The 13,996-nt window shown below is 43.2% G+C and overlaps 1 protein-coding gene across 15 annotated transcripts in view; it reads left to right on the top strand.

Moving 5' to 3' along the window:
* The window catches only part of MEGF11 (multiple EGF like domains 11), a 387,570-nt gene that overhangs the window by 207,312 nt on the left and 166,262 nt on the right, over positions 1–13,996 (top strand). For 13 of the 15 annotated variants that reach the window (XR_012154103.1, XR_012154102.1, XM_073304377.1 and 10 more), the window contains exon 7: positions 142–216. The exons of the other annotated variants lie outside the window; for them this stretch is intronic. Coding sequence is in view for 11 of the 13 variants with exons in the window: in XM_073304377.1 (XP_073160478.1) it covers positions 142–216 (75 nt within the window). In the remaining 2 variants the exon portion in view is untranslated. The remainder of the gene's footprint in view (positions 1–141; positions 217–13,996) is intronic. 15 annotated transcript variants of the gene reach the window in all.

Below are 13,996 nucleotides of genomic sequence, written 5' to 3'. Positions count from 1 at the left end.
AAGTATTCTCAGTGTATGTGAAAAATGAAGGTGATAGAGTTCAGTGACAGATGCACCTTTCCCTTCTTTTACCATCTTTTGCTCTCCCATGTCCACTCTTCCCTCCCCCCTGCTCCCCTTTCTTTTCCCATTCACTGTCAGGAAGGGCCACCTCTGGAGGTCTGGTTGAGCACAGCATCGCGCCGGCAGAGCCTAGTGGAAACCGCAGCTACAACAGTGAGTGGTTTCAAAATATCAAGTGTCTAATTTTGGGGGTGGTTGGGTGTGTGAGGGGGAATTAGGGTGTTTTGGTCCAAATGGTTCTCTCTGCATGTGCCCTGTCTGACCGTGTTCCTTTGGAGACCAATCCTGAGAGATGCTGAGCAGCTGCAAATGTGCTCCAAGCCAGTGGGAGTTGTATACCTTCAGCTGGTGCTCAGCTCCTTTCAGGATTTGGTCCTTTGTTGTTTTTAACAAAGCTGACTCTTTTACACTCCTGTGTTGGAGGCAATTGATGGATGTGATTTATGGTCCATATTTTTCCCTCCATATCTTGAGCTGCGATCCTGTAAGACATCACAAGCTGAGCAAGCTCAGCCAGGGTTGTTTGAGAAGCCTCCAAAGAGCCAGCTAGGTGCTGCATGAAATGGTGTTGGTGATTTAGTGCCTGGCATTCTTTCCCAGCATGGTGTTGCTGAGAGATAAAATTGATGTCCCGACCCCTTGAGGTCATTAAAGATCCCATGACGCTTTTCATTAGACTAGGGCTGTTAACTGCATATCCTGGGCAAATTTCAACTTGGGTAATTACGTGGGACAAACCTTAGGGTCCTCACTCAGTTTTTACTAATTCTTTACTCAGTACTCCAAAATTTACTCAGAGACCTAGTGAAACCAGCTCCTCATTCAGTTTCCATTGCATAAAGTAGATTTTGCTTGCTGCTCTATTCTGTTCTGCAGTGTTTCTCTCCACCCAACAGTTGCTGTGCCTTACCCCAGCGGTTAAATAGATCTTTGTGTTGTCTGTGTATTAGTTTATCTAATGCTTTGGAAGCCTTTGGCATGAAAGGCGCTGTATGAGTGGAAGATATTATTACGAAGATTGCATTATTATTTTCAAGGACTGACTAACAATCCCAAACTAGGGATAGGTTTACAGGCTCACTCCAGCTACTTTGCGCTGCTGTGGCAAAGAAATCCAGCCAGCTAAGCCCGGTTCACAGCTGCTTGGCATCACCAAGGCAGTGTAAAACAGCTGACGTGTACTGGTGAATCTGGTGATTACTGTTTTTTTACTCTGCTTCCCCTTATGCGCGGGTGGCTCGCAGTAACAGTTATGGAGGCTCAATGGTAATGGAACAATGTGTGTAATTAACACTCTGAGGACCAAATCTGCTGCACCGTTGGTGTAAATGGAATGGCGGCAACAACAGAACTGCACCCACTTACACCAGTAATTAATCTGATCTTGTTTCCGTATGAAAGTGGTCTTACGAAAGCATGGGACTTTCTTCTGACTAAACTCTGTTAAAATATTATTTACAACGGACCTGTATCTGCTACTATTGTAACCTTGGTTTATTTTTTTCATGAATGTATGTGTATTCACACTGCAGGAGCATTTAAATGCCAGTGGCAAATACATTTACAAAATCAATTAAGAGACAGTTTTAAAAATGGGAAGTTGTAAAAATGGAATTTGCAATAATAACCGGACCAAGGGTTTGGTATTTACTGTGCTTGCACAAAATAGTGATTCCCTCATTAGCTACACGTGAGTGAAAAGGTATTCTCTTATCTCCTGGAGATAAATTTCAATATTCTTTCATTGCCAGGACAAATATATATATATATAAAATGTATAAAGACTTCTTGCATTGCCAAGTAACATTGACTGATTAAAATCAGACACTTGTTTTTGCTCTGATCTAGGATCAATGCCAGCAATATTACACAGCAAAAAAAGGCAGGCAAGGGCCAGATTCTGCTCTCAGTTATGGTTGGCTAATCGAGAGCAGAATCTCCCTCGATGACACTGTTGGTAGTGTAATGAAACTATCTTTGGAATACTGACATTTCCCTTATGAAATCTGGACATGTTCAGAAACAAAGTTGTGATGTAGTTGGAATTTACATAATAAAAAGTTAGGTGATATATTTATAGGCTATGGACTAGTTTTTGCCCTCGGTGGGGTCAGACATTCATGATAAGTGCATAGGGGTTGCATGACAGCCAGAAACCCTGGGATTAATTCTGGATCTCTCACAAGCTAGAAAAATTCAGACTGGAAATAAGGCATACATTTTTAACAATGAGAGTAACTAACCACTGGAACAATTTCCCAAGGGTTGTGCTGGATTCTCCATCGAGGGCAATTTATAAATCAAGGTTGGATTTTTTTCTAAAAGGTTTCCTCTAGGAATTATTTTGGGGAAGTTCTGTGGCCTGTGTATAGAGGAGGTCAGGCTAGATGATCACAGTGGTCCCTTCTGGTCTTGGAATCCATGAATTGACACACACAATCAAAGAGATATCTGTCTGGAAATGTTCCCATGAAATCAATCTGGAAGTAAAAGACTCATGCCCACATAGTGGGGCTCTCTATTGTCCTCTAATGGCTATACCACATACACGTTTATGAGTCTGTAGAGCCTGTGAGCAGAGTCTTTTAGCTGAGGTAATAGAGGTTCACACGTATGGATCCAGAAGTCCGGGGTTCCGTCCCTACGGAGTCAAAGCATTACATTTGCAAGAGCATGCCTATCCAGAGTCTGGAAATCAGGCCTCTGGCTTCAGTGTCAATGACTAGTCCGACCTCTAAGGCAATAGATTCTCACTGCTCAATCTGTCTGTCTTTCTATACCAATGGCTTTGTTTATGTGATATACCTATATGCTCTGTGTATGAATGTGTATTATTTTAAAGACTCATTCATGGTATTGTATGTAAAATATACATAGGACGTTGCCCATGATATTTTTATACGATTCTGGAAAAACAAGGCATATGCAATTATAGTCTTCACATTTCAGCATGCGGTTTGCATCTGCTAACACATGGGCTGAATTTTGGCCCACAGGTTTGTATATGAATGTCTGCCATAATATTCTAAACTAAATAAAACCAGAAACAAATTAAACTGTTCATGTATTTTTTCCTGTATAACAGCACAATTGTGTTCCACATTCTATTACTTTTCAGTTGCCATTTCAAGAATAGTAAACATTAAAAATGAATTTAAATAATTTACATCTTAAATTAGACATCTTCTTTTGTGAAACAAGCCTAGAATGAAAATGAGCTGGGATACTAAGGCCATGCATAATGGAACACATCAGTGAGACCTACATTTTTAATTATCTGTCCATCCAAAACGCGAAAGAGCCATCCATGGCCCTCACAGCTTCTGTTCTGCAAAGCCATAGGCCTTGTTGCTATTGCGCAGGTCGAAATCAATCCCTGCCTGTCTTAAGGCCTCATGTGAGCAATACACTATTAATGTTTGATTTGTGCTTCAGACTTGCTAAAGTGAGACTTTGTGGGCTGACTCAAATACTCCTCTCCCAACCTGCACATACTTACCTGATGCTTCCGCCCAGCACCCAGGTCTCTGCTCTGGGTGCTCCCATGGCTGCAGTCTGTCTCCTCTGCCTTTCTCTTCCTCCTGGGCATGTGTCTCATAAGAACGGCCATACTGGGTCAGACCAAAGGTCCATCTAGCCCAATATCCTGTCTTCCAACAGTGGCCAATGCCAGGTGCCCTAGCGGGAATGACCAGAACAGGTAATCATCAAGTGATCCGTCCCCCATTCCAAGCTTCTGGCAAACAGAGGCTAGGGATACCTGCTTGCCCATCTTGGCTAATAGACATCCTCCATGAATTTATCTAGTTCTTTTTTGAACCCTGTTATACTCTTGGCCTGCACAACATCCTCTGGCAAGGAGTTCCACAGGTTGACTGTGCATTGTGTGAAGAAATACTTCCTTTTGTATGTTTTAAACCTGCTGCCTATTAATTTCATTGGGTGACCCCTAGTTCTTCTGTTATGCAGAGTAAATAACACGTCCTTATTTACTTTCTCCACACCCATCATGATTTTATAGACCTCAATCATATGCCCCCTTAGTCGTCCCTTTTCCCAGTCTCAAATCATTTTAAAAGACTTGTTCTTACATGTGTTTTTCACAGTCCTGGGCATGTGCAATTTTCTTCCAGAAATTATCGTTTAGGGGGCTGATGTGGGATTCAGATGATAAAGGATAGGCAAATAATTAATTCCAGTCAACATGATTATATGGAAAATAAGTCTGGTCAAACAATCCTGATTTCATTGTGTGAGCAGATAACACGTTTAGTAGATGAAGGTAACCACGTAGATGTAATATACTTACTTCGGTAAGGTGTTTGACTTAGTATGGCACAACATTCTAATTAAACAAAAATAGCACTGCACAATATTTATAAAGCCAGTTCTTAATATATTTAACAGATGCTAATTCAAAAAGTGGGCAATCATCATTGTACTGAGGTGTTTCTAGTGGGGTTCTGCGGGGATTGGTATTAGATCTACTGCTGTTCAACATTTTCATCAGCAACCTGGAAATAAATATAAAATCACTGCTGATAAAATGTGCAGATGACACAAAAATTGGCAAAGTGATAAGGAATGATGACAAGGCAGTCATGCAGCGTGATCTGGATCACTTGATAAGCTGAGCCCATTGAAACGAAATGTGTTTTAATACATCTACAAGAAATACAGGCCATACCTACAGAATGGGGAGGCTGTATCCTGGAAATCATAGAATCATAAATATCAGGGTTGGAAGGGACCTCAGGAGGTCATCTAGTCCAACTCCCTGCTCAAAGCAGGACCGATCCCCGACTAAATCATCCCAGCCAGGGCTTTATCAAGCCTGACCTTAAAAACTTCTAGGGAAGGGGATTCCACCACCTCCCTAGGTAATGCATTCCAGTGTTTCACCACCCTAAAAAAAAGTTTAAAAAAAAAAGTGAAAAAGTTTTTCCTAATATCCAACCTAAATCTCCCCCACTGCAACTTGAGACCATTACTCCTTGTTCTATCATCTGCTACCACTGAGAACAGTCTAGAGCCATCCTCTTTGGAACCCCCTTTCAGGTAGTTGAAAGCAGCTATCAAATCCCCCCTCATTCTTCTCTTCTGTAGACTAAACATCCCCAGTTCCCTCAGCCTCTCCTCATAAGTCATGTGTTCCAGTCCCCTAATCATTTTTGTTGCCCTCCGCTGGACTCTTTCCAATTTTTCCACATCCTTCTTGTAGTGTGGGGCCCAAAACTGGACACAGTACTCCAGATGTGCAGGATAAGGATAAGTGCAGGGTCCTGCACTTAGGATGGAAGAATCCAATGCACCGCTACAGACTAGGGACCGAATGGCTAGGCAGCAGTTCTGCGGAAAAGGACCTAGGGGTGACAGTGGACGAGAAGCTGGATATGAGTCAGCAGTGTGCCCTTGTTGCCAAGAAGGCCAATGGCATTTTGGGATGTATAAGTAGGGGCATAGCCAGCAGATCGAGGGACGTGATCGTCCCCCTCTATTCGATATTGGTGAGGCCTCATCTGGAGTACTGTGTCCAGTTTTGGGCCCCACACTACAAGAAGGATGTGGAAAAATTGGAAAGAGTCCAGCGGAGGGCAACAAAAATGATTAGGGGTCTGGAACACATGACTTATGAGGAGAGGCTGAGGGAGCTGGGATTGTTTAGCCTGCAGAAGAGAAGAATGAGGGGGGATTTGATAGCTGCTTTCAACTACCTGAAAGGGGGTTCCAAAGAGGATGAATCTAGACTGTTCTCAATGGTAGCAGATGACAGAACGAGGAGTAAAGGTCTCAAGTTGCAGTGGGGGAGGTTTAGATTGGATATTAGGAAAAACTTTTTCACTAAGAGGGTGGTGAAACACTGGAATGCATTACCTAGGGAGGTGGTAGAATCTCCTTCCTTAGAAGTTTTTAAGGTCAGGCTTGACAAAGCCCTGGCTGGGATGATTTAACTGGGAATTGGTCCTGCTTCGAGCAGGGGGTTGGACTAGATGACCTTCTGGGGTCCCTTCCAACCCTGATATTCTATGATGAGGCCTAACCAATGTCGACTAGAGGGGAACGATCACGTCCCTCGATCTGCTGGCAATGCCCCTACTTATACATCCCAAAATGCCATTGGCCTTCTTGGCAACAAGGGCACACTGTTGACTCATATCCAGCTTCTCGTCCACTGTAACCCCTAGGTCCTTTTCTGCAGAACTGCTGCCGAGCCATTTGGTCCCTAGTCTGTAGCGGTGCATTGGATTCTTCCATCCGAAGTGCAGGACTCTGCTCTTGTCCTTGTTGAACCTCACCAGATTTCTTTTGGCCCAATCCTCCAATTTGTCTAGGTCCCTCTGTATCCTATCCCTACCCTCCAGAGTATCTACCACTCCTCCCAGTTTAGTGTCATCTGCAAACTTGCTGAGGGTGCAATCCACACCATCCTCCAGATCATTTATGAAGATATTGAACAAAACCGGCCCTAGGACCGACCCCTGGGACACTCTACTTGATACCGGCTGCCAACTAGACATGGAGCCATTGATCACTACCCATTGAGCCTGACAATCTAGCCAGCTTTCTATCCACCTTATAGTCCATTCATCCAGCCCATACTACTTTAACTTGCTGGCAAGAATTCTGTGGGAGACCATATCAAAAGCTTTGCCAAAGTCAAGGAACAACACGTCCACCACTTTCCCTTCATCCACAGAGCCAGTTATCTCGTCATAGAAGGCAATTAGATTAGTCAGGCATGACTTGCCCTTGGTGAATCCATGCTGACTGTTCCTGATCACTTTTCTCTCCTGTAAGTGCTTCAGAATTGATTCCTTGAGGACCTGCTCCATGATTTTTCCAGGGACTGAGGTGAGGCTGACTGGCCTGTAGTTCCCAGGATCCTCCTCCTTCCCTTTTTTAAAGATGGGCACTAAATTAGCCTTTTTCCAGTCATCTGGGACCTCCCCCGATCGCCATGAGTTTTGAAAGATAATGACCAATGGCTCTGCAATCACATCCGCCAACTCCTTTAGCACTCTCGGATGCAACGCATCCAGCCCCATGGACTTGTGCTCGTCCAGCCTTTCTAAATACTCCTGAACCACTTCTTTCTCTACAGAGGGCTGGTCATCTCCTCCATGCTGTGCTGCCCAGTGCAGTAGTCTGGGAGCTGATCTTGTTCGTGAAGACAGAGGCAAAAAAAGCATTGAGTACATTAGCTTTTTCCACATCCTCTGTCACGAGGTTGCCTCCCTCATTCAGTAAGGGGCCCACACTTTCCTTCACTTTCTTCTTGTTGTTAACATACCTGAAGAAACCCTTCTTGTTACTCTTAACATCTCTTGCTAGCTGCAACTCCAGGTGTGATTTGGCCTTCCTGATTTCATTCCTGCAAGCCCGAGCAATATTTTTATACTCATCCCTGGTCATTTGTCCAATCTTCCACTTCTTGTAAGCTTCTTTTTTGTATTTAAGAGCAGCAAGGATTTCACTGTTAAGCCAAGCTGATCGCCTGCCATATTTACTATTCTTTCTACACATCGGGATGGTTTGTCCCTGTAACCTCAATAAGGATTCTTTAAAATACAGCCAGCTCTCCTGGACTCCTTTCCCCCTCATGTTATTCTCCCAGGGGATCTTGCCCATCAGTTCCCTGAGGGAGTCAAAGTCTGCTTTTCTGAAGTCCAGGGTCTGTATTCTGCTGCTCTCCTTTCTTCCTTGTGTTAGGATCCTGAACTCAACCATTTCATGGTCACTGCCTCCCAGGTTCCCATCCCCTTTTGCTTCCCCTACTAATTCTTCCCGGTTTGTGAGCAACAGGTCAAGAACAACTCTGCCCCTAGTTGGTTCCTCCAGCACTTGCACCAGGAAATTATCCCCTATATTTTCCAAAAGCTTCCTGGATTGCCTGTGCACCGCTGTAGTGCTCTCCCAGCAGATATCAGGGTGATTGAAGTCTCCCATGAGAACCAGGGCCTGCGATGTAGTAACTGCTGCGAGTTGCCGGAAGAAAGCCTCGTCCACCTCATCCCCCTGGTCTGGTGGTCTATAGCAGACTCCCACCATGACATCACCCTTGTTGCTCACACTTCTAAATTTAATCCAGAGACTCTCAGGTTTTTCTGCAGTTTCATACTTGAGCTCTGAGTAGTCATACTGCTCCCTTACATACAGTGCAACTCCCCCACCTTTTCTGCCCTTCCTGAACAGCTTATATCCATCCATGACAGTACTCCAGTCATGTGAGTTATCCCACCAAGTCTCTGTTATTCCAATCACATCACTGGAAAACACGACTCTGAAAAGGATCTGGAATCATAGTGGACAGCGTGAGCTGCCAGTGTGGTGCTGTGGCAAAAGGGATGAATGCAATCTTTGGCTGTATAAACAGGAGTAGTAGGTAGGAGCTGAAAGGTAATTTTATCTATGTGTATGGTGCTGGTATGAGTGATGCTGGACTACTGCATCCAGCTCTGATGTCCATGTTTTCAAATAAATGTTGAAAATTTAGAGAGGGTGCAGAGAAGAGATGCAAAAATTGAGTGCTGGAGAAAATGCCTTACACTGAGAAACGTAGAGAGCTCAATCCTTTTAGTTTATCAGAAAGAAGATTGAGAGGTGACTTGATTACAATGTACAGGTACCTTTATGGGGAGTGAATACCAGGAACTAGTGGGCTCTTTAATCTATGAGAGGAATGCATAACAAGAACCAAAGGCTGGAAGTTGAAGCCAGAAAAATTCAAATTAAAAATCAGGCATGTGTTTTTAACAGTGAGGGTGCTTTCCTTTGGTAGCTTACTCCACAGGTTAGTGGTGGATTCTCTTTCTCTTGAGTCTTCAAATCAAGACTGGATGCCTTCCTGGAGGATATGCTGTAACCAAACACAAGCTGTTAGGCTGAGTACAGAAGTAACTGGCTGAAATGTAATGGCTTGTGTCATACAAGAGACCAGACTCGATGATCTGACTGTCACTTCTGACCTTCAACTCTATTAATCTATAACTTGCTGGCTGCAGAAACTGGTAATGGGAGACAGAGCATTTCACCATCAGGACTGCAGTTCTTTTGTGGCCCAGGTCAGCAGAGATGTAGACACAGCGCCTGTCTGACAGGACTCAGTACTGCTCTTAGGGCTTGATCCAAAGCCTATTAAAATCAGTGAAAAGACTCCCATTGATTTCAGTGGGCTTTGGGTCAGGCTCTTAATGCAGGTACCCACATAGCCGCATTGAAGTGTAGGGCTGGAAGAGACCTTGAGAGGTCATGTAGTCCAGCCCCTTGCACTGAGGCAGGACCATGTACACTCAAACTATCCCTGGCAAGTGTTTGCCTACCCTGTTCTTAAAAACGACGGGGATTCCACCACCTCCCTTGGAAGCCTGTTTCAGAACTTAACCCTTCTTATAGTTAGAATGTTTTCCCTAATATTTTGAAGTCTATCAGAAGCAGGAAGCCTGCCAAACAATCAGTGGGGTGGGAGGCAGTACCCCACCAGGTTGGGCATCAAATTGTTGGCTCTTTCCATTCTACCATTGCCAGAGAGGCTACTGGGGATTTCTCCTCCTCACCTTTGGAGTCCCCTTTGGCCCAGTGGCCATCCCTCTTCTCTGTGGCTGACATGAATCTGTCATTTGGAAAGACACCAGTTCTGGGGATGTAAAACATCTTTAGGTCATACAACACATCACAAATCTTCCCAGGCTTACTAACCTCCCACTCCACTTCCAGTTATTGTGGGCAGCTACATAGTGTCCCAACCAACATTGGACAACTACTGCTGGAGGCATTGGAGAAGTACCTTTCCTTGGAACAGCAAGGAACCCCAACTCTGGGTAGCCAGGAGGATGCTACAGCGGTTGCCTTTCCTCTTCGCTTGTAACATTCTGAGATTTATCAGCAGTTCACAATGGGCTGTGCTCAGCCGAACAAAATCCATCCATCAATCTACATCTGGAACGTGGCCACAGACTACACCGAGGTGACTGTTCAATTGTACTAATGATCAGCCTCACTTATGAATTCCCTTTCTTCATCGGATTCTTTTTTTTTATGATAATTTAATTGATTGAGCATACTGGCTTCTTCTCATGAAGCTCTCCTCAGTGTAACTCTCGCTTTTCAGAATCATTGCTTAACATCCCTATAATTAGAGTTTGTTGCTAAATCTGTATCCAGGTGATTAGCGGAGTACAAGAAAGACATATCTGGAATTGATCAAATCAGGGATTTTTGAGAAAAAATGCCCTTGATCCATATTTAACAATTTGTTGATATATTATGCTTTTGGAATGACATATTTTTCCAATTCAGATGACTAAAAGCAGTAAAATTAAGGAGGTTAGTGTAGAATTAGGAAGGTGAATAATTTTCAGAGTTCTATCCGTACTGTTAGTAGGGATTTTTAAAAAAATTTATAGGATGATATAAATGGTTCTTTAATGTTGTGTTTATAATGAAGAGGAACTCAGAAGCAACACAGTTATGTTCCATTATGGAGCCTGCAATGCAATGTGTTCCTTTGGTCTATAACACCCTTCCTTCTTACTATTCCACTCTGCAAGTGATTGATAACAAAAAAACCCCCCTGAAACCAGATGAGCTGGTCTGAGGTTTTCTTCCAATTCCCAATGGTTGATCCAGGTTTGCTGAGAGGTTTATCAGCTAGCACAGACCTCTGTGCACTGCTTTCGTCCTACTTGTATGCTGGTGTGCCCAGGCCTAGTTTGGGTCCAGACTGGGTTTGGAGCAAGTCTGGAATGGTGTATGGTTTCAGGTAGAAATGAAAGAAAATCTCTTCACACTTTGACGTGCAACCAGGTGAAACATGGGAGATTTGGCAAAATTTCCTTTTCCCTTTTGTTTTCAGTCCACATCACACAGCCAAACTCAAGAGGTGCTAACCCCCACTAATCACCACTGAGAAAATCTATGAATGACTTCTGCAAACCTAAACCCAGGATACTCTCCCCACGGTCCAATTGACGACAATGAGAATTTTGCAATTAATTTCAAAGCCAGCTGTATTGTGCCTTCTGTGCATATGCGTAGTCGGTCAATGATTTTCTTGTAATTTGATCTCATTGGATTGCTCGAATCAGCCATACACATGATTTGTGTCTGTTTTTGACTTTATAGGCAACACGAAGGTAAAATTTGATTTTGCTGAATTTATGATATGATCAATCACCCTAATAAAGAGTAATGGTTCCACACTCTGGCCTTGGACGGTATCTGCTATGAAACTTAGTATGACTGTGGAAAGATTGTTTACAATATAACTCTTAGCTAGGGTATGACAGTCTATTGACTGGAATACCATTAATGCACATATGAGATTATAACCCAAGAGAGTCTTGATTGCTCTGGGTCTTTTATTTGATGCACTTTTCTGTTACAGGCAACTTTTTGACACCCTTTTTTGAGACTGCTGTACATGACCAAGACATTTCTTATGTGAAAAATGTTATGTCAGTAGATGCTATGGCTGGACTAGTTTCTGAATTCTTTTCCATGTTTAAGAGACTTGGCTGTGATGGGGTCATTGTCTTTGGCTGCTCTTCATCCTTCAGATCTCATAATCTGTAATGGTGTCTTCAAGCTTTATTGGCTGTTCAGTTTTCTGGAAAATCCAATGTGGACGAGACACAGAGAGCAAGCGTAATTTTACATCCTAGTGGGGCGTCATTCTGCAGCTGGGGAAGAAGTGACGAATGGCTTTAGTGGCCAGCCTCCATTCTGTGTAAATGAGCAGAACTGCTTTACTTCCCCCTTAGGTATAACAATTATTATGAATTTATATTGCTATTCATTCTCTATAATAATGAACAGAAAATGTTTTTGCACTCTTAACCTTTGCTGTTAGATAGAAATAAAGAAGTAGTAGTCGTGACTACAAAGTCATCTTATGCGTTTGTGGCACAATGCTTATTGCCACCATTTATACTCTGGGAGACAATGAGTTTATGCTATATCATGCCTGTGCTCCCTTATAGCAAAAGTAACTGGTTAACTTTCTTTTTCTTCCTTGTATATTTGCAAAATAGATTGATTTATTGTTTGAATAAAAGCATACAACGTTCCATGTATATTCTGCTTTTTTCAATTAAATATGTATTTAATTCTAAATATAGGAATTGCCCCAAAAGTAGCACTAATGTGTTGCAATTGAAAGTACATTTCAGTATCTTATCAAAATTTAAACAGCCATTATGTACATGAAAGAATTTTTTGTTGTGGTTTGTGAGGTGGGATAACAATAATTAGCAGAGTGCATCAATCATTTTTCATTGCCTAGTTTATATCAGTGGGATAAGTAGCTCCAATTAAAATCCCATTTTACATAAATAGATATGGTTTGTAACAAATCACATTCTATTTCCCCCTTCTCAAATACCCTGCCATAGGAAATCTTTCTCATTATTCAAAACGTATGCTGTGCACTGCGTATCTTTTTATGCTTAAAAAGACATAACTCGGCAGGCAGGCAGGCAGGCCTCACTACAGGTCTGGCAGGAAATAAATAACTGTTCCTGTAATTATCTATCAGTTTACTGTTCCAAGTACTTTTAGCTAAAAACTGATCTAAAACAAATCGCATGTTTATTACTGACACATTATGGATGGAGTAAGCAGAAGTAAAGGATGTTTAGTATGCATTAACCACCGTAAGCATACTTGTATTTTCTTTAATATTCGTGATTTGAGCTTGGTCGTACAAGTGTTATGCTGACGCTGCTTGGACTGTAATGTAGAGTATTGTGAAAAGTGGAATATGGAGCAATTGGGCAAGTGTCCTGTCACTAGAGTGGAACTAGCCCACAGTGTTATGCAAGGAATGGACAAATTGAGCCTTTTCCATTTGCTCCTGTGCACAATAACTTTTCACAGGCCCAGCCCTTTGCCCCCGAACACCAGGCAAGTGATGACCAAAGGGCTGGTTCCCTTGTATGGGGAAGGGCGTGGACATGGTCAGCTGCCACTCCTCATTGACTTTTAGAGCTGGGGGAAGAAGGAGGAGCACTTGTTAAAGGCTGTAGCCAAGGATGTTCTGGCCCACATTTCCCATCACTCCTGGGTGAAATGTGCCTCTGCACCTCCCCACTGCATGCAGGCAGTGGTCTACATGGCATGTCCTCCTTCTCGCTGGGGTGGGCCCAGAGTTCTGATCTGATCGCAGACTATGCATACAGCTTATGGAAGTGCTCCAGCCATTGCTGTCACAGGGGAGCTACATCGGTCGTACCAATGGGGGTTGGGAGGGGGAATGCTACACCCTGATTTAGAAAAAGCACTTAGCATGTGCTTAAATCCCACTTACTTCAATGCAACTTAAATGTGTGCTTAACTTTAAGCATGTGCTTAAATGCTGTCCTGAACAGGGGCTCTTTGGTGAATCAGGGCCTTAATTCAGACTAGGCTGCAGAGGTCACTATTAGGAAGCTTTTCCTGATCTCTCTCACATTTTTCCTTTTCTTCAGTGGACAATGTCTGCAGAAGAGAAGCGTGGGGGGCGAGGGGGTTGATAGCAGCTTTCAGCTACCTGAAGGGGGGGTTCCAAAGAGGATGGAGGTAGGCTGTTCTCAGTGGTGGCAGATGACAGAACAAGGAGCAATGGTCTCAAGTTGCGGTGGGGAAGGTCTAGGTTGGATATTAAGAAAAACTATTTCACTAGAAGGGTGGTGAAGCACTGGAATGAGTTACCTAGGGAGGTCGTGGAATCTCTATCCATAGGGGTTTTTGACAAACCCCTGGCTGGGATGATTTAGTTGGGGTTGGTCCTGCTTTGAATGGGGGGGTGGACAAGAGGACCTCCTGTGGTCTCTTCAGACCCTAATCTTCTATGATTCTGTGAATGTCTTTTAGCTTTGCTTTTCCCCGGCTTGCTATTATTATGAAAATGCCCCACGTTGTATCAGAACCATAAAGCACCAGATTCAATTCCTGAAGT

The sequence above is a fragment of the Lepidochelys kempii genome, chromosome 10 (genome assembly GCF_965140265.1).
Source record: "Lepidochelys kempii isolate rLepKem1 chromosome 10, rLepKem1.hap2, whole genome shotgun sequence".
In the NCBI taxonomy this organism is placed as follows: domain Eukaryota; kingdom Metazoa; phylum Chordata; order Testudines; family Cheloniidae; genus Lepidochelys; species Lepidochelys kempii.
Note: the sequence above shows the minus strand (reverse complement) of the source record. Positions and strands in the feature narration are given on the sequence as shown.